General features: G+C 35.8%; 1 protein-coding gene across 1 annotated transcript in view; it reads right to left on the bottom strand.

The window, feature by feature from the left end:
- Positions 1 to 348: 348 nt before the first annotated feature.
- Positions 349 to 21,142, bottom strand: part of LOC149545557 (uncharacterized) — a 125,035-nt gene continuing 104,241 nt past the window's right edge. The window contains exon 9 of the mRNA XM_089793802.1: positions 349 to 1,236. Coding sequence (XP_089649928.1) covers positions 349 to 1,236 — 888 coding nt within the window. The remainder of the gene's footprint in view (positions 1,237 to 21,142) is intronic.

Here is a 21,142-nt window from a genome sequence, read left to right as displayed (position 1 = left end):
CCGCTATCACAGCCTTCGATGCGTTTACTATCCTCAAAGGGGAGCAAACTAACTCCCTTATATCACCTTCCTTATGCTTATGGTCCCCCCCCCCCTCCCCTATTGTTGAGGAACCCATGAAACCAGGGGTTATCCCTTTCCCCTTATAAGGGGTTTCAAACTTGCTCCCCTCAAACTAGATTGTTGTCAAATCTTGTATAGTGTTGGTTCCTTCTATTTCTCCATCTTCCAAACACTCTTTCATCGAAGACCTCGCCAAAGGTGAGCCCAGAAGATCCTCCAAATCTCTTTTGAAAGGGTATTCCTCTTGAGCCTTCTCATCTTCCTTAGTCTCCTTACCCCCAGGACTCATATCCTACATGGAGGTATAATGGGCAAGGTCATAGGAGGTTTTGTTACTATCTTCTCATTCTGTACAGAAGGTTCCCTAATGTTCTCCATAACTATCCCTGGGGTGCACTCCTTCTGTTTATCTTTTTGCATTTTAGCTTTGCAATCTACAATAAGGTGATCAAATTGCCCACATCTTTGGCAAAACAAGCTAGCATTCTCATATTCTATGGGCTGAACTCTCTCACCCCATTTAGTTTTTAAATTGACCAAAGTAGGTAGTATTCTATTCAGTGCTACATTCACACAGAATCTAGCATAGACAAGTCTTGATTTTTGCATTGTCACTTTGTCAGTAGTAACAAAATGACCAATAGATTTCCCCACCCATCTTAATATCCTTTCATCCCAAAATTCCAGAGGGAGGCTAGGTAATCTTACCCAAACTGGGGCAAGTTTGTTTACCTCCAAACTAGCATCAAAGCTCGGATGCCATCTAGTCAAGGCTAGATAGTGCTTCCCAAAATACCAAGTCCCAGACAAAACTGCCATGAGATCTTCTTCCAAGGTGAATTTGAAACAAAAAAGACCACTTGGCATGGTAGAAACACTTACAGTTCCTTTTACCTTCCACTTATGGTCCACCCATTTCCTTACCATCTCGATAGAAGGGAAGAAAGCAAAAAATCTGCCAACAACACAAAGCTTGAGGCCAGAAGTCACATTATCCATCATGCCATCAGGGAGTGCAATCATAGGACCTTCTTGTCCACGTGTTATCATGGGATTCTTCGTGATGGGGCTAGACATCTTGGAACCCACGAGTGCATTCTTCCATCTTGACAGAGAACCCAGATCCAACTTTTGGGCATCTCCATGCTGACAACCAGGAGAACTTCCTCCCACCTACTCAGGGACATCCACACTCGATCATCCATCCTCCAAAGTTGGCTTGACATACCCTGACCCATCAAACACCATGGACCCACTACCAAACAATTGGTCAACATCTCTACTCACCACAAGCACCAATTGTAGGTCCGGGCAAGAAGGCAGATCCGGAGGTTTAGGGCCCTCCATCATTCAAAATTCAAAAAGAAAATGGGTGGCAAGGTTGCAGAGTTTTTTCCCTCCTATCAAGGCAGGAAATGTTTGCTAATCTGCTTGATTTTCCTAGTAGTTTATTGTTAAAGTTATACTTTACTAATAATTTACTATCAAGTGCATATCATTAATTGAATCAACGAGTAACTATAATAAAGTTATCATGTCAAGTCACTTTAGTTATTTTGACTTGTTTGAGATGCTACTTCATGAGGAATTAAAAAGTAAAGGTTATGATATTATAATTATTATAGTTACTCATTAATTCAATTAATGATATGTATAACTTTAACATATACAATTATGATATTATAATTATTATTAGAGTTATACTGAATAATTTATTATTAAGTACAATATTAAAAAAATTAACAAGTAACTATAATAAAATTATCATATAAAGTCATTTTAGGTTTTCCAAGTTGTTTGAGAACCTAATTCATAAGAAATTCAAAATAAAGGATGTTTTATCCCTTATTTCTAAAAGTACAAGCATTCACCAACTTTTAAAACTATATAATAGAGGTCTATAAAGTTCATTTTTTCATTTGAGATAGGTTATGAGAAGTGGATATTATAAGGAATAAAACCCTTGGAATCAGTGAAGGTTGGATGCAAACCCATGCTTTCCATGTAGGGTGAATTTGCATTTGAATTGATATCAAGTGCCGAAGGGTGAAGTTGCAAGGACTTCTGGTGAAGGTTTTAAGCAAGTAATTTTTGGTGCATTCATTCTTCATTCAAGAACATGTTACAAGGAAAATCATAACTATATTAACTTGGCATGGTTGTTTGGAATCACTAGCATATCTGAAGAAAATCGTGGATAGATAAGTAATTGAATGAATTATTCTTTGGGCTGTGAGGATTGGGTTTAAATCTATTTGGACTCCAACTTGAAAATTAGAAATTTAGAGGAATATTTTCCATTTATTGTATTCACATAAAACGGTATAGGTACATATACAATTGTGTGCCAAAAGCATAAAGCTATAGGAAAAGAAAGAATAGTTTAGGAAAGAAAGCTCTTTCAATATTAGAAACAATCTAATATTGCAACACTCACCCTGAAGTTGGTACATAGGTATCCCACATGCCCAACTTGCCCAAAAAATTTGAGAACACTAGACTTGAAACCACTTTGGTAAGAATATCGGCTAGCTGATCTTCTGATCGAATCTTAGGTACCTCCACAATCTTCTCATCCAACTTCTCCTTAACAAAGAATCTATCCACCTCCACATGATTTGTACAATCATGTTGAACTAGATTATGAGCAAGATCACATGTTGCTTTATTATCACAAGATAGTTGAATTGGCCACCAAGGCAGCCAAACCAAATCTCTTTGGAGAAGTCTTAGCCACAACGCTTCACATACTCAAAGTGCCATACCTCAAAATTTTGCCTCTACACTTGATCATGCAACAAAATTCTATTTTTTGCTTCTCCATGTAACAAGATTACCTCCTACAAAGGTAAAATAGCCTAAAGTAGAATTCCTATCATCTATTTCTCTAGCTCAATTAGCATTAGTATATGCATCCATACTTTGATAATCCTCATTTTTAGTGACTAAAATTCCTTTTCTAGGAGCAAACTTTAGATACCTCAAAAATGCTCATAATTGCATTCATATTTTGCTCTCCAAGATTATGCATAAACTGGCTAACAAAACTTAATGCATAGGGAAGGTTTGGCCTTGTGTGTGCTAAGTACATCAATCTTCCTACGAGTTTCTATTATCTTCCTTTATCAACTAGTACTTGATTAAACTCAATACATAACTTCAATCCTTCTTCCATGCATGTATCAGTGGGTTGACATGATCACATACCAATTTCCTATAACAAGTCTAAGGCATACTTTCTTTGAGACAAAAAGATCCCTTTATCAAATCGAGACACTTCTATCCCAAGGAAATATTTCAAGGGACCTAGATCTTTCATTTCAAATTCTCTAAACAAGTAATCCCTGAGAGCCATCCTTTCTTTAGGAACATTTCCTATAACTATCATGTCATCCACATACACAATAAGTGTAGTGATCTTATCTTGCTAATTCTTTATGAATAAAGTATGGTCTGAATTACTTTGATGGTAACCAAAGGATTTCATTGCCTTTGTGAATCTTCTGAACCATGCCCTTGGAGATTGTTTCAACCCATATAGTGACTTCTTTAATCTACACACCTTCAAACTATGTATTTCTAGAATCATGCAGCTGGGTGGGAGTTCCATGTAGACTTCTTTAGACAACTCTCCATGTAGAAAGGTGTTCTTCACATCAAACTATTGTAATGGCCAACCCAAGTTTGTAGCTAGAGACAATAAGACTTGTACTATATTAATTTTAGCTACAGGTGCAAATTTCTTTGTATAATTGATCCTGTAGGTTTGGGTGTACCCTTTTTCCACTAGTCTTTCCTTAAAGCATTCAATTGTACCATCTACTTTGTACTTAACAGTATAAACCCACTGACATCCAACTGGTTTCTTTCTTGGTGGATGGTCAACAAGTTCCCAAGTATTATTTTCCTATAATGATTTCATCTCCTCATTCATAGTGGCTTTCCACCTTGGATCAACTAAGGCTTCTTGCACATTATTAGGAATAGATACACTAGACAATTGATTTACAAATAACTAACTTTATTTTGACAAATAATGGTTAGACACATAATGACTCATAGGATATTTAACTTTACTAGAAAGTTCAAGTTCATATGTGGATTTAGGAATACATCTAGTAAGATGTTGAGGTAGTAGTTTTGTAGATGGTTCAGGAACATCCTTGGTAAGTGATTGGTGTCATGTCAGGGAATCGAATGGAGGTGGACCCACAAATTAAATTTTTGAGTGTTCATCATTGCTTTGATCCAAAATTTCACCTACTTCTTGATTAACAATATCAGTTTCTAGGTGTTCATCACTGCTTTGATCCAAAGTTTAACCTACTTCTTGATTAACAATATTAGAGAGTTACCCTTCTTTAGAGAGGTCCAAGCTACCCACATCTTCAAGAATGTGAACATCCACATTTTTAGAGGTGTTATCCACATCTTCAGATATGTTCAAGCTACCGACATCTTTAGAGATGTGATCATCATAGTCTAAAGTCTGAATTTTATTTTGGTACTCTGCCTAAAGTTTAGGCTTAGAGGAAAAATACATCGAGTCTTCATGAAAAACTACATCCAATGTAATAAACATTAGTTCAATTGGAGGATGATAGCATTGGTATCCCTTTTGATAACCAACATATCCTAGAAAGACACATCGCAGTTCTAAAGGAGATATCTTGTTGCACCGATGCTTATGGAGGTGTACAAAAGCTACACAACTAAAGATGTGAGGAGGTAAATTTGGGATAGCAAGAGAAACAACCGCCTCAGAGAGAACCTAAGATGTTGTTTGGAAATCAATAGTGCTAGAGGGTACTTGATTGATCAAATATGCTATAGAGGTAAGTGCTTCACCCCAATAGGATAATGACATATGGGCTTCTATCAAAGAAGCATGGACAACCTCCAACAGGTGAAAATTTTTCCTCTCAGCTACCCCATTCTACTGAGGTGTATTGGAACAAGTAGTTTTATGAATAGTTCCATGTGCTTCCAGATACTACTAAAGTTCAGAACTCAAATATTTTCCTCCATTGTCACTACAGAGAAATTAAACTTGTGCATTGTATTGAATATGAATCATGTTATAATTTTTTTGAAATAACAAGTTAACATCACTTTTAGACTTCATTAAGCATACCTAAGTCATCCTAGTACAATCATCAATAAAAGTAACAAACCAACGTGATCTGTAGGGCCCATTTGCCGTTGCACCAAAAGCCATGACTATTAGTGAACATGGAACACCACATAATTAACCACCTGTGGGCAGGGGAGTGTGTCGCATCACCCAACAATCTCCCCCTCGACGCGCATACCAGGTGCTTACGCAGGTCGGGAAGGCACCGGGGAGATTTGAACCCATGACCAGGCCAAAACCAGGCTCTGATACCAATTGTAGGGCCCATTTTCCATTGCACCAAAAGCCATGACTGTTAGTGAACATGGAACACCACATAATTAACCACCTGTGGGCAGGGGAGTGTGTTGCATCACCCAACATGATCCACCCAAGGTAGTGACTATGGATGGACCCCAAACATCATAATGTATGATCATAAATGGAACTAGACTTTTATTCAAAGTTAATGGAAAAGAAGCACGATGACTTTTTGCAAGTTCACAAACTTCACATTGGAAGCTAGAAACATCAAATTTTGAAAATAAACTAGGAAATAATTTCTTTAGATAACCAAAGGAAGCATGTTCTAGATGTCAATGCCATAACCAAATTTTACATTTCTACTCATCCCCCTTAGAGCCATCCATTGCTAGAGCTTTACATAGCTTGTCTAAACTCTTTGACTCCAAATCAAAGTAATATAGCTTCCCTCACCTAACACCACAACCAATCATTTGCCTCATTTGGATGTCCTTAAACACATAGAAATAAAGCCGAAAAGTTACAACACAAAGTAAAGTAGTGGTAATTTGGGAAACTGACAACAAATTGTAATCTAGAGATAGAACCACTTGAACAGAATCTATATTCAATGTATTAGTGAGAGGTAAGGATCCTTCTCCAATAACTAGGGCCGGAGAGCCATTGGTAGTGGAAACAATTTTTTGTGAGGATGGTTTAAGGGATGAGACCTATCTAGAATTAAACATCATATGACCTGTAGCACCAAAATCAATTATCCATGCACTATTGGAAACAAGTGTAAACATATTTAAAGACTTACCACCATTACCTACCTCTGGTGCTAATGCCAAGATCTATCTAGAAATAGCTTGATTGCAATGGGTGTATTTGTAGGTGGATTTTTCAGCACCATTAGTGATCCCTTCCTTGAACAATGAACCTTCATATTGAATAATAATGGGAGCAAATTTTCTCTCAAATAATTCCAAATTTGAATCGGCCATAGTTCAATGAAGGGATACAAATAATTCAAGCTTCAAAGCTCTGATACCAACTTGAAAATTAGAAATTTAGAGGAATATTTTCCATTTATTATATTCCAATAAAACTATATAGGTACATATACAATTGTGTGCCAAATGCTTAAAGCTATAGGAAAAGAAAGAATAGTTTAGGTAAGAAAGCTCTTTCAATATTAGAAATAATCTAATATTGCAACAGTCCATTCCCGGGTACATTTTAACCATTGTGGAAACTTTTGTTAGTCATGTTTCATAATTTGCATGATATATTAGCTAGAGGCTAGACATCTCAACCTGAGAACTATTTATTCCAAGAAATCAAACAGTCATTGTTGCTTTAGTTTGTTACATTTCAAAAAGAATATGATGTTTAAAATCTGCTTACTAGATAGTCTACCAAGTGTTTTTCATTATTACTATAGTGCTAACAATGGAAATCAAACTGCTAATGGATTCCCAGAATTAAGTCATGTCTCCTTTATGGATAGAAAACTATTCATTGACTTCATACAAATCTGTTATTTTGCTTGTTGTTGTATGTAGTCATGCTATTGTAGAGGTATTTATTTGACATATCAACTTTTTGATTTAATGCTGAAGTGTAAAACTCTATTGTTTAGTGTAGTTGAATAATAAGTGTTGGGGTACATATGCTTTCATACTTACAAGACTATATTAAGATTTCAGTGCCATATTAGTGTTTTACTGCATTACCATACGTAATAGTAGTAACTTGTATTGAATTTTCATCACAAAGATCTCAAAAATTCATAGTAGACTTTACAAGACTATTGTTTGACATAATTATTCTAGGACTTTCTTGGCAAATATTGGATAACCTACAAGGGTTATTCCAAAAAAGCTTGATTAACAATTTGTAGGCATTTCCATCTTGTATAGGAATATGACTTGGATGCATATTTTTATCATAATTTTTTAAAAGCAACTATTTTCACTTAAATAATTAGGAGAATTAAATTCTCCACCAAGCTTTTCACCTAGACAATGCTCTATGGCAAGTCACTTCTTCACTCTCTACCTTGACCAGAGAAGCATTTTACCCAAGAATACACTACTTAACTAATTATTTTTGTCTCAAACATTCATAGTATTCACAATCTACATTAGTTATATCATTGGAACCTATCTATGTTATGCTTTCACATATTGTATTTTATTGTATACTTTTCATCCACAATACTCACCTATAAACCCTAGTAGAGGGACATGGACCCTGTCCAACCCCTACATTTTCTAATGAAAATTATCAAATATTACATATCCTAAGTGTCCAATTGATAACCCATGCCCATTTTAAATGGAGAGCTCCCCACGCCACCATATCTTAAGTTGAATTTGACATTTAAACTTAAATTTAAATTGCTTTTATACTAGCATATTAGTTAAGAGTTTCTATTTAGTTTCAATGTTAGAAAGCCCTGAAAGAATCTGATAATGCTTCTAGAGCATGTGCACAATCAACTTTAACCTCTCAAAATTGTCATATTCTAATTGACATAAAGTGTACTTATATCTATATGGATAAAAAAATCTTTTAGTATGCAAACTACAATACTGTAAATTTATGCACTTCTTATTTATTTTATTGTCTACACAAAAACGTCTCTTAAATGAAAAAAAATAAAAAATAAAATACGAATACAAAATGAGCGGATAAGATTTTTAAATTTTTTTCAATACATTGTATCCTTTGGGTTATGACTACTACTAAATTTACAATGTTTTGAAAATATAGTGATGTAAATAGAATCAATGGAGTAAACCAAATGTTAGGATACATAAGTATCCTTTAAAAATCCATGAAATAAATTCCATTTTTAGACATCTCATGAGGCAAAACAAAACTCTTTCCAACATTGGTTTACAATACTTTTCCATTCACATGGTCTGACTGCTATACTCGAGTACATTAATCATAACTTTCAATCCTTAAATTTTCTTTCAAAAAACTTTGGATTATTTGTTCTAAATTAGAAATTATAAAACATAGCAAAATATGAGCCAAAATAACTCAATCCATTAGATGTTATAGTCTCTGCATGTAGACCCATTTTCTCTGTCATAAATCAGAAGTAAAACCAGTAACCCTTCCTTGGGAGCCTAATAACTTTCTCTAAACAACTCCAAATAAAACCAAACCAATTTTCAAGAAACCTTATATGAGTTTTTATTTTGAATATATAAGCCATTAAATTTTTTAATTCATAAATTGTTCTACAAGTACCAATCATTTCCTATAACTTCAAAACAAATCTTTAAAAACCAGTCTTCATTAAAATGACCATAACTAACACATATCTGAATGAAAATGACTCAAACAAATTGGAAATAAAAGCTGATTCATATATCTCTCCAATTAATATAACTAGAACTTCTTTTTCATCCAAATATGCCCATAAAAAACATATAAATCTGACTGTAGTTGGGCGTCCTCAAATCTGCAAATGGCCACTTTTACCAAAACTAGCATAACTTCTTCAAAACTTAATAAAATTGTTCCAAACCAAGAGGAGAGAGAATATTATTCATCCTAATCTTCAAACATATAGAAAATACAAGGGTTCTAGGCTGTACATTTCCGTACAAGACTTGGAACCAGCATTAAAATAGTTAAAACCAATAAAAAATGGCAAATTCTTGAAAACCAATTGCTTCAAAAAGACTTTTTTTTGTTCTCATTCACCACTCTCCATTTGGAATGACCAATATAATGATTTTAAAGTGTCTTTGGTGGTTTACAACTTCACAACCACCTTTTTAACCAACCCAACACAATCTTTTAACCCTTGTACATTTTTCAATGCTTTTTGAAGCACTCCCATTACAATGAAAATGTATTTTTTTTTCTACTTTTTAATACATCACAATGAAAAGTTATGCATTTTAACCATTTTTTCAACATGGTTATATGAAATTTAAATTACTTAAATATTATAATATTATGCAATTCATCATAATGTATGAAGGGTCAAGATGCTCCCGCATCATATAGGCTCACAACAATAAAAGAAAAGTTAATTATTTCAAAAGTAAAAGCTCAAATTAGAGTGGAACTCCTCCGTATAACTATTGAATAGCTTAAAATATTGTTTAAATACTTATCTAATATATTCAAAAATATTGAAACATATAATGAAAAATAAAACAATATTTGCTCATACTTAACGAAAGTATGTTATCAATTTATCATTTTTTTGTTCGCTTCTACTATTCTTTGCATCTTGATATAACAATTATTTGAAATATATATTGTCTAGTCCCATTTTCCCTATGTGTAAAATGATGGTACCCAAACGTACAGAAATGAATTGTATTTTCAACTTGGATATTAAAAAAAAACTGGACTCTCTATTTGCCATGCTTGCACTCAACTAAGATTTTGAATGCATTGGTATTAAATATTTCATTGATTATAAGTTGATTATCTAACTTGGTGTATGAGTACTACCCTCTCTAGCCATTTGACATTGACTTCTCTTTGAAAAAAAGAGCAAATTATTGAAAGAATTACTACTTAAAGCTTGTTAAATAATATATCATAACATTGTTCTAAGCTCTTTACACATGGAACAAATGGCCATGCACTATGCTACAAGCACAAACCAAATTTCTCTATTTCTAACAAAAGACAAGTACTTCAGCTCCTCCATAACTCTTGCTTGAATAACTAAATTGATTTTGACCTCATTAAAGTACCCAAAAACATTTCAATGTAGTTTTTGTTGAAATATTAAATGCAGATAGATATTTTTCCCTAGAGCCAAATGCCCACCTACCAGCCTGCAATAGTCAGAAATAATGAATGCAGGTAAGTGAGTTTTTTCAAATTTGGAAAAGAGGGGGAAAATATTTTTGGCAAGAGAAAAAAGGAATGAATCAGTCTCATTCAGTTAGTTGAAGAGTTTCAGAGTAGAGAAGTGCAAGAATATAGATCAAAGAAGGAAATCAATAAAGTAGATCCAATCGTCAGAGTTTAGAAGATAGAAGGAAGTTTGTTCATGTGTTTGTAGTTGCATGTGTTTCCTCTTGTCATTTTGTAAGTTCATTGTTTTTTAGATTTGTCCTATGAAGCAGTGATTGCTCCAGGCATTTTTGTATGCAACCATTACAGTTGTAAGTTTAAAAGTTAAAGTTTTAGGGTTTACTAGTTTGAAGATTTTAGGGTTTTCTAGTTGAAGCCAAATGCTCTCAGATTTTGTAATAGTTTATAATATTTGAATAGAAAGAAAGTAGGCATACATATCTTAGTTGTTCTTCTCTTATTCATTATTGCATGTTTTGCATTTGAAAAGTTCTCTGTTGAAATCTTCATACTTTGGCTCTCTAGATTTAATGGTGGAAAAATCTATGTTGTAGGATCGATTTACATCCCACTCGGTTTGGTCTTTACCAAGTCTTTTTTGTTTTCCTTCACCGAGTTCCCTCTATAGTTATTAGCAAGCTCACTCAGCATTCTCTTTTGTCGAGCACCAATTTGTAGTGGCTACCAAGCTCACATAGCATCCCTTGTTGCTGAGTTTACTCAGCATCCACTGTGCTGAGTTGCCCCTTGTGCCAAGCTCACTCGGCTTCCTCTTGTGCTTAGCTTACTTGACACCCACTGCCTATTATTCGACACCCTCCTATCATTCGACATCCATTGGTGCAAAGAAAAACTGGCACTTGACACCTTCATGTGCCGAGAAAAAATTTAGGGTTGTTATTATTTTCACATGGTGTCAGAGCTTTGAGGCCCCACATCCATAGTGAGTTAGGGAATTTTTTTTATGGGATATTTGACATGAAAAGAGATGCAGGAAAGACATGGCAGCAATGACCATCTTTCAATGCACAAAATTATGATACATAGGCAAAGAAGATGAAAACCATAATGGTTGCAAATGATTTGTGGGAGTTTTTAATTAATGGGTTGAATGATGTGACACATGAAACTCAGTATGTTGCTCTCTACAATCCACAAAAGACTTAGCTGAAAGAGTCAAGGAGAAAGGATGCTAAGGCATTAAGTTTGATTGAGGCAACAATGATAGAGATAGTTTTTCCCAAGATTAGAGCAATAAACTATGTAGAGGAAGCATGGGATTTCCTTGAGACAAATTTCAAGGGGACTAATAAGGCCACAGTAGTGAAGCTAAAAATGATCAGGGAGAGTTTGAGAACCTTTAGATGAAGGACAATAGACTAATTGCAGAGTTCAACTCATGAATCTCCACTTTGATAAACTATCTCAAATGAAATGGAGAAGACTATGATGAGTAGAGGATTGTAGAGAAGATATTGAGTAGTTTGCCTCATAAATATGAAAACCTTGTGATGACCATAGAGGAAGAAAAGGACCTCACCACATTGACTATGGATGAGTTGATGGGAACTCTTCAAACCCATGAACACTAGATAAATAGATCAGCTACTACTTCCCAAGAGCAATCTTTTAAGACTTAAGAGAATTCAAGAGGTGCGGGGAGAGGAAGAAATGGCTCCAATAGAGGGTCAAGAAGTACAGGTCATGGAAAGAATGGTCAAAGGAATGTTGGAGTAGAAAGTTTAGGAATAGAAAGCAACCAAGAGGGAGCAAGCACCTCTCAAAACAACTCTAGAGGAGGTGTTTCTATTTGAAAATGTTGGAGGGTTTTCAATTATCCCAATGAGAATATGAAACATCTAGGGGCAGCTAACTCCCATTCTCAACATATCATTTTAGACACCGGGCCAACTATAAGGCTTGACCCTTCTTCTACTTTAGGCTCTACTAAACCTAGGTGGGTAGACCTGAGACTCAATTGATACCGTACCAGTGCAAAAAAATTATTGTTGAATCTATTAAATAGATAACAACCCTTATATCTCCTAATACGTATGTAATAACATAGATCTACAGTAGAAAATTGCAATTCTATGATATTCATAAGCTAAGTGAGGGCATTCTATTTAGGTCCTTCAACATAAAATGGAAAGAACGTTTGATTAATAATGTTGAATTTCAACAAAACCTTAGATATGCAATAATAAGACCTAATGATCCTATAATTGATCAATGCCTTAACCATTGGGCAGTCCCATGAATCAAATGTACACATATGGATATCTGATACTTGTTTATATACTCAGACATCTGATCTATCTATTTAACTTGTAAATAGACATCAATGCTCAAATTAAATCCCATTCTTACATGATATCCCCATTAGTAAACTTGCAACCCTATTGATTACGTAAAGCATTTACACAACCTCTTGGATCATAAGCAACAATGAATAACATATAGCCTTAAGGGACTGCAACTACAACCTAAGCTCTATGTCAAAGATTGTAAAACATTAAAAATTAGCTGATAAAGGAGACATGATTAAAGATGAAACTCAACCATCTATTGTTCTTTGTATTATTTCCTTGAAATTATACAGTCATATGCATGAAATGAAAAACATGAAACAACCTAAAAAATTTGAACTATCTATATTATCCTTCTTAATGTTGTTCATACAAGAGAAATTTTGCTGAAGAAAATGGTTTCACAGTAATAACTGGAACCCTACTAGTATTACCCAGAGAAAACTGCCAACCTACTGGTTTCTCAGTGACAAAGACTGGAACCCTTACAATGAGGAAAAGAAAAGAAGATATAGGAGAAGAGTTAATTCTTGGATCTGATCAAAACATGACATCTGTCCACTTGGAAAACCTTCTCAATAGGTTAAAACAAACTCTCTAATCTTTTCCCTCAATTGGTGAATCAAATCTTCATCATTAGGGCTCTAAAACAGCACAAAATATCTAAGGTATTTGAAGAATAACTGATTTGATTCTTGATTTGAACTCATAACAACAGCATAAAATTAGTTAAAATTGAACTCTAGAAGGATGAAAACTTCTCCAGAATTTGTTTTGGCATCAAAAGACTCCAATACATGTTCCCCAACTGATTCTGACACTTCATGATGAATTCTGCCCCTTTTACTAAGAATGCCCCAAAATTTGCAAAACTACTTATAACTTGAACCGATGGATTGTTGTATAAAAACTGATTCCAAATCTGGAAAATTCAGCTTCTCCCAATTTTGATGGTATACTACATTGCCCATTTTAGATAAAAATCACCCCTGTTATGGCCATTTGAAAATCTAGTCCTAAACTGTGGCTTTGCATTAAAATTCAAAAATTTAAAAACTTACATAGTTGAACTATATAAAAATTTTAAATTTATTTAAATTCTCCATTTAAAATTTTCATTTGTTGATTCATCTCTAAATTTGAATTGATTTTATGTTTAAATCTCCCTGCCCTCCAATCTAAAGATGCCATATGTCAAACCCTAATTGGCTATGACCCCTTCTAAAATATTTGTAGTTAATTAATTAATCCCATTTCCTCCTCATAGCACCAAAATCTCTTCACACTTCCATTTACACCTTTATGCTCATGCATTTTTGTAAGAGTGAAGGCTTTTGAAATTTGCCTCATGTTCTTACGACTAAGCGTATCCCTGGACCCTTCCAAATTTTGATTTATGCTTTTATGTGCACAGATCTCCTTTATGCCTCTACGACCTCAAACGTATCCCCAAAAATTTTTAGAATTTATTTCTCAGGCCTATAGGGTCTGTTGGTCTGACTTTTTCTGCAGTAAAATTTTTTCAGTTAAACCATAGAAAGGTCAGGTGATCTATGTCTAAATGAAGTATAAGGTTTTGGATAAAACATCTTTGAGAAATATTCGCCTTGTAAGACTTACATTCATCTCTATTTATAAATGGTTGGGCGCGAAAATTTTCAAAATTCAAAAGAAGCGAATATGCTTCCTTATTCCTTGTCCTTTCTCCCGGGTTACCTTTCTTACTGTTTGTCCCAACCGTCAGATCTGATTAGATCTACCGCTGGCGTTATCTCGCTATTGAAAGTTGCATGCTCATTAAGTATAGCGAGATAGCGAGTGTCGAGTTTTTAAGCGGTGGGACCATGAAATGAAGGTGCGGCAATCGAAGATTTGCTTATTAATTACTTTATTGTGCAGGTATACTTTGCAATTCGCCATAAAAAGGGGAAGAAGGACGCACTAGAATATCTGACATCAGAGCCGGAATGTTGATTTTTTCCGGAAGTTCCGCCACCTCGCTATCGAAAAGTTGAGATGCTTCACCGTTAGCGAAGTAGCGAGGCCACGTGAAAATCTTAAAATGGTGACATTGCATCTCGCTTGTATCATAATTACACCAGGTGGCATGACCTGTCATGAATACTGTTGTCAGAATCAGTTTTAATTAACGGGAGTAGTTGCTGGGTACCCCCTTTCTTTTTCCGGCACGGAATCCTTTAAAGTGCCGAAGCTCGCTACCTCGCTATCGGAAAGTTGAGGTGCTTCACCGTTAGCGAGTTAGCGAGGCCCCGTGAAATGGTAAAAGATCGGCAAGATCTTTGATGACGTGTAATGACAGGTGACTGATAAAATTTGACATGTGCTAGCTATGCAGAGATTCGATTCTCATTAATGCTTACCTGACTAAATGTACAAGAAATCTGGAACGTCAGTTTGAAGTGAATCAACGGAGCTCGCTATCTCGTTATGAAGAGTTGCAAGGAAGATAATTATAGCGACATAGCGAGATGGGCCCACCGCCTTCTTTCTTAAGAAGCCCTGTAGCGTATCTTTCGATCTTTTCTTGATCCGATCAACGGTTGTCGCCGCCTCGTTATGACAAGGTGCTTGTTCTTTATGCATAACGAAGTAGCGACATGCTGACACGTGTTCTCCGTCATCAGTAGGTTTAAAGGTAAGCGCCATCAAAAGAAAGAATTATGTACATGGCAAGCTCTCATTGGGTAATATGACTGACATGGCAAGTGTAACTCCTAGTTGTTCTCTTTGTACCGCATGATCGTAGGATCTTTGAAGATCAACGGTGCAGTTTTAAATTAAAAATGTAGTGCCACTCTCTGTATTAATTAGACAAGAAAGCTTCGTCCGTGAGAAAAAATAGAGTATAATACAGAGAGATTGCATCAGTTTCATTTCACGCGAGAAAAGATTTGAAGCCATTCCTGTGCAGAAGCTATTACTGAAAGAAAAGCGTGCCAAGGTTGATAAGAAATTGTCAAGTTATCTGTTCGCTGAAATTTTGCAGGAATTCAAAGGAAAATTGAGACAGAATTCAAGTAAGTAAAACTGCCATCATCTTTGTGAGCTTTTAAGTTTTAAAGAGGATAGCTCAAGATGCCTCCTAAGAAGGGATTTACAGGAGCAGTGAACTACCTGGATAGAAATGTGCATGATGATTTGCTTGAGTTACTTCCTGAGTCCACTGTAGAAACGGTGCAAGTTAAGAGGTTGACCTCACTCAATCCTAGGCTTAGGGTAGCTGATGGATTGTATGATAAGGGTAATTGGGTCCGGGATGCTCAAACTGCTCAGACTGGTTTGAGTCTATTCAAGAAATGGTTTGCAGAGAGAAAGTTATATGCCCCTCATGCCAACATTTGGAATTTTGATCTTGGGAAGCTTGTTGTTCCCAGCGTGTTTATGGATTTTGACTTGCTTGAAGCCATAGCAAAAAACTATGACCAAGCCACTAAGGTAGTGAGGAGAGTAGATGGTGAGGCTTTAGTTACCATCAGTCCCGAGGAGATTAGGAAGGTATTCAGTCTGGGACCCCTCACCATGTATCATGTGCCCATTAATCTGATAGATTTAGAAAAGGAATATATATCCAAGAGGGATGTAGTTAGACAGGGTGCACTGAAAGCCCACATAGGCCGAATTGGAGGCCTCCAAACCATAACATCATCTTCTAAAGAGCCCTTCAAGAAATCATGTTTTAATGCCAGGGCAGTGGAGATATATAGGACCCTGTGCAGAGTCTTCGGAGAGGGCGAAGAAGATTTTATTCCGGTGAGCTTCATGTATATGATCACCCAAATCTCTTCTTTTGGTGTGGAAATAATTTTTGATTTTGCATCTTACTTGGCAAATGAGATCCATCATGGATTGGTGGGGATTGCACAGGGCAAGGTGGAAAAGGTTTGGGGTCAGTATTCCTTACTGATGCATATGTTTCTTTTTAAAGGGGCCACTTATTTTGGTAAGGAAATGGTTTTAAATAGAGAACAAGAAGGGGAAGCACTACCAGTCCAATTATGGAGTGTAGACATGACCTGGGAAGCAGAAAATGCTAGCTTCGTTAGATTTGATAGGCACTTTGCCTCCAAACTAAGGTGCCTCTTATTGAGTGACAATCCCAGAATCCCTAAGGCATTGATGCACCTTATCAGGCCTATGGACAAAACCCACAATCTGAAGGTTTCACATAATTGGGGAGATATTATCCCATATTCAGTTTCAACGGTCATCAGGGTCTATGGTTTCAAAGGAACACCCCATGTGTTACCCTATCAGGTACCCTTGAAGGTAGGGATAGCTGAATTTTTGTGGCAGTTGGGAGGAGTGGAGGAGGCCTTTTTGCACAAAAGGGGGACAGGATCAATTTTTCCTACTTGTACTATAGCCCACCAATTTGTGATAACTAAAGAAGGATGGGTCTTTCTCCATAAATTTTTGGATCAATACAAAATGGCAGTGTCTCACTCTCATTTTTGTGATGCAGAAGGTTTCTTTAACTCTGCCCTTAGATTGAGAATCAAGCTGCGTCCAGTCCAGCATGAATTCTATTTTCCAGAAGATATAATAAGAAATGAATACTCTCTCCATGAGCAAGAAATAAAGAAAGAAAAATGGAGAGTCTATTCAAAAGTTTTGGAATTCATTAATTGTTTTGATAAAAATTTCAGTCCTCTTAGTAATGCTGCGAACAATGCAGACAAAGTACATAAACTCATGAGCAATTTCTCTGAGATAATGGAGGTAATGAATGAGAAGAAACAGCATTTTATTAATTCTTTTCCAGATAAAGCCAGAGAAATTATGAGAAAGTTGGGTTTCACTCCCAACATTGGAGTAGGTCCACTGGTGGTATGGAAGAAAACAGGGTATACTATTGTCCAACAGCAGGTGCCCGTTGTGCATAAAGAAAAACAGATTGTTGGATCTTCCAGCACTGTCCTAGAAGAAAGACCCCCTGAACCTTCCCCCAAAAGAAGAAGAATAATAAGGGAGGAAGAATCCCCTGATGAAAGTGGCTCACCTTCTCAAACCCCAATAAGAGTTGAGGAAGAACAACTCACCAGTGAGCAATTCGAACAATTGGGGTCACAAGGAGAAATTTTTGTTACACAAGCAGAGATTGATGAAGGGAACCCTCAGGAAACCCCTGTACCAAGTTTTGAATTAACTACAGCAGATTTCAGAGGAAGGGAATTGGACCCTGTTTTGGAACAAGCCAGTCAGCATTTTTTGTCTGATAACAATTTTGTAAGATATAGGGCTTTCCATCAGTTTGCGTGGAGAGTAAACATGCACATTTTTGAGCAAAGGTGCAATAATATGAGAGCAGAACATCCAGAAATGGATGAGGCCTCCATTCAAAGTCTAATAAAAGAACAAATGGTTCAAGAGTTCCAAAATATAACCCCTGATGAGGGAAGACAGATGGTAAAAAATGCTAATGTTTTATTATTGCCCAATTGGGACATTGCTGACGCATTAGTTTTTAATTCTGTTTCAAATAATTTAGGGCTTCAGGATCCAAATAAAGAGGAATTCTTGGGTACAACATTCAGCAATGATCAAGCTGCCCTTGTTATGTGGTCCCTGAGAAGAGGATCCAGAGTTACTTCATCACAGCCTGATGACTCAGGATTGACAGGGAGTATCATTGTAAGAAGAGTTGCTGACACTTCAAATGTACAGGCAGCCCACATGAATGTGGATTATTCTAAATTTGCCTTGGCTACTGCGGAAAGAGAAGAGAGGGAAATGATGGATATGCATAATAAATATGAAGTAGTGGTAGAAGCCTATAATCAAGAGGTAAAAAGGAGAATTGAGTTAGAAAACAGGGTGTCTCAATTAGAAAAGGTACTTGGAAAGAGAAAAATAGGAGAATCCAGTACATTAAGAATTGCATATCCCCCACAGTCATCTGTGGGATTAACCCCTATTATTGAGATACCTGACACCCCTGAAAGACCTCAATTCTATACTGCAGAGGAGTTTGAAGCAGAAAAAACCAAATTACATGAGTGGCAGATAGAATTTAGAAACCAGCAGGAGGAGAAATGGAGGCAGGGTGTAACATACTTGAGGGATAAAATACAATGGTCAAATTTTTATGACCAGTTGACAAGGGTTGTAACCCTCATAGATGAGTTAAATAAAGAAAAGAATGGACTAGATTCTCTTATACAGAAGTGGAGACAGAGGAATAATGATGTTACAATTATTTGTATATCTACAGTTCAAATGCCTTACCATCAGGTTGAGAGGATTTTTGATTTATTAAATCAATTAGATAATTTTGAAAATAAAAGAGATTCTTTACAGAGGAAATTGACACTCTGTTTTTCAAAATATCTTGCTAAGAAATTCACCCTATTTCCTTGTGCCTTAGAATCTGTTGATACAGTAAAGGAAAAGGACAAATGGAAAAAGGAAATGGATGAATTATTTGATAACAGAATAACAAACATCATCAGTGAAACTGGCTATTGGTTTTGGGCAAAGACAAATGAAGAGCTGGTAAAAATACAACTGTATTATGCTGATATAAGAAAAGAATTCGATGAATTAGAAGAAAATGCCAATTCTTTAATAAAGATACAAAGAGAAATCCTAAGTTTTGATTGGCCAGATGATGATACTTTCAACAGATGGAAAGATCAGTTTAGTGAACAGATGTCAGGAGAAGATGATGAGGAAGATGTAAGAGTAATTGTTACTCTTGTAATCAGCAATGATGACATAGAAAATCCCCAGGTTAAAGTGATTTTACATGTAACAGAAGATGATACATCACTTGCAGACCTTATGGGTATGTACTCTAAAGATGAAGAATGATTGCGAAAGCAGATCATAACAACCAAGAAGCATAACAGAAAGGGACCCGCCAAGAAATGCTGTTGTAATCAACCTTTCTGTTATTCTTGTTTTTTTGTTTTTTTCAAAAGAAGGGCACCTGTCACCTTCTGTAGCCTGAAGCTTGTTGCATCTCACATTATTTAAGTGAGATCCCAAGGCTAAAGAATGGTCCGAATTTGGTTTTCACTAAGTGTTGTGCTTAGTTCTTTTTTGGTCCAAACATTTTTGGAAAGAAATTTATAGTATGCTTTTTCTGTCAAAATCTCTGAGAGAATGGATGAATGTAAAAAGGACTGTGCTTCTTCTCTGAAGGTTTTTCTGGGTTTTTTGTAAAGGATATATCATTTTCAAAGGAAATGAATACAAGTTATGAACTGTCCCCATATCTGTTCTTCTCTGAATTTTGTCTCCTTTTTAATACTAAGTTACCTTGATGTTGTGTGAGTAAAAGCTTATGCAATTGATTGCAATTTAGTAAGACTGTACATCCATTTGTTATTGCTGTTAATTCAATGGATTAAGTAAAGGCTTTGATAAATGTGATGAGGTTGCTTGGGTGTTAATAAGGATTCTTGAATGATAAATTCTGGTAAGAATTGCTGATGAAAATTCGTTGCAAGGCAACAAATTAGATCTAAGAATTTACTTGACTCTGAATTCCCAACGCATTAGGCACTGATCGAGCGTATTTCAGCCAAAAGAGAAGTATATTATAACTAGCTTTTTCCAAAATACATCATAAAATCAATTTTCATTTATCTTTCCTGTAAGATTTTCAAAGTTGGCTAGCACTTGCCTGCCTAGATTGTTTTAGCTTCATTTAGCCATTGTTGTTGGAAATATCTGCAGAGCTATAGAAGATTTCTTGGCCATATCTGTTCAAGGGATGTGTTTATCAGTTATTTACTTATATTTTTAAGGATTTAGAGATGAGAATCAAAATGAAACTAAGGATAATTCTCATACAATTATTCCATCTTTGAACCATCCCCGGGTGCACCCGCCTTGGTTTTACAGAGCCAAAAGAGTAGAAAACCGTCTAAGGTTTTATTGAAGTTGGGTCCTAATACTTTGCATATGCAAGTGATAATGAGAATTGGCTATTCTTTAGGTTGTGTATGTACAGATATCTAGGTACTAAGCCTTTTGTCGCCTAGTAGTTTTAGTACTGTTAACATTACCATTTAAACTCCAACAAAATGGCGACTCTGCTGGGGACATTCATAGTGTCAAAACTTGAGAAAATATGAAGATATAAACCCAAGTACCATTGCTACACACTGACACATCCAGCTTATCCGAGTGTCTTATCTAACAAGCAAGACTTGCAGTCTTACAACATCAGTGATTGATCTCTTTGTGCCGTATATTTGTTCCCGCTCGTGTATTGTTTTCTTTCTGTCAGTAACGAGTGTTATTGTATTTTCCCGAAAAAGGGTGGCGACTCAGTCAAGGTTTTGAAGCTAGTGCTCATTGTAACAAAAGAAAAATATGGCTGACAAGAGAAAAAACACAAGGGCTTACATGAGAGCCAATCCCGATGTATCAATGTACACTGATTTACCCCAAGGTGGTAGGAAGAACCAAAATAAGAAAAGAATAGATCCAAATCCTACTTGGAAGCCTAGAGGTAATGCCTCTGTAAATTCCCATTATCAACCGATAATAGCAAGAGAATCATCTTCGCTTAGTTCTGAATCCGAAAATACAAGAC

The sequence above is a fragment of the Cupressus sempervirens genome, chromosome 7 (genome assembly GCF_028749045.1).
Source record: "Cupressus sempervirens isolate cs-2001-9-10 chromosome 7, ASM2874904v1, whole genome shotgun sequence".
NCBI classification, from domain to species: domain Eukaryota; kingdom Viridiplantae; phylum Streptophyta; class Pinopsida; order Cupressales; family Cupressaceae; genus Cupressus; species Cupressus sempervirens.
Note: the sequence above shows the minus strand (reverse complement) of the source record. Positions and strands in the feature narration are given on the sequence as shown.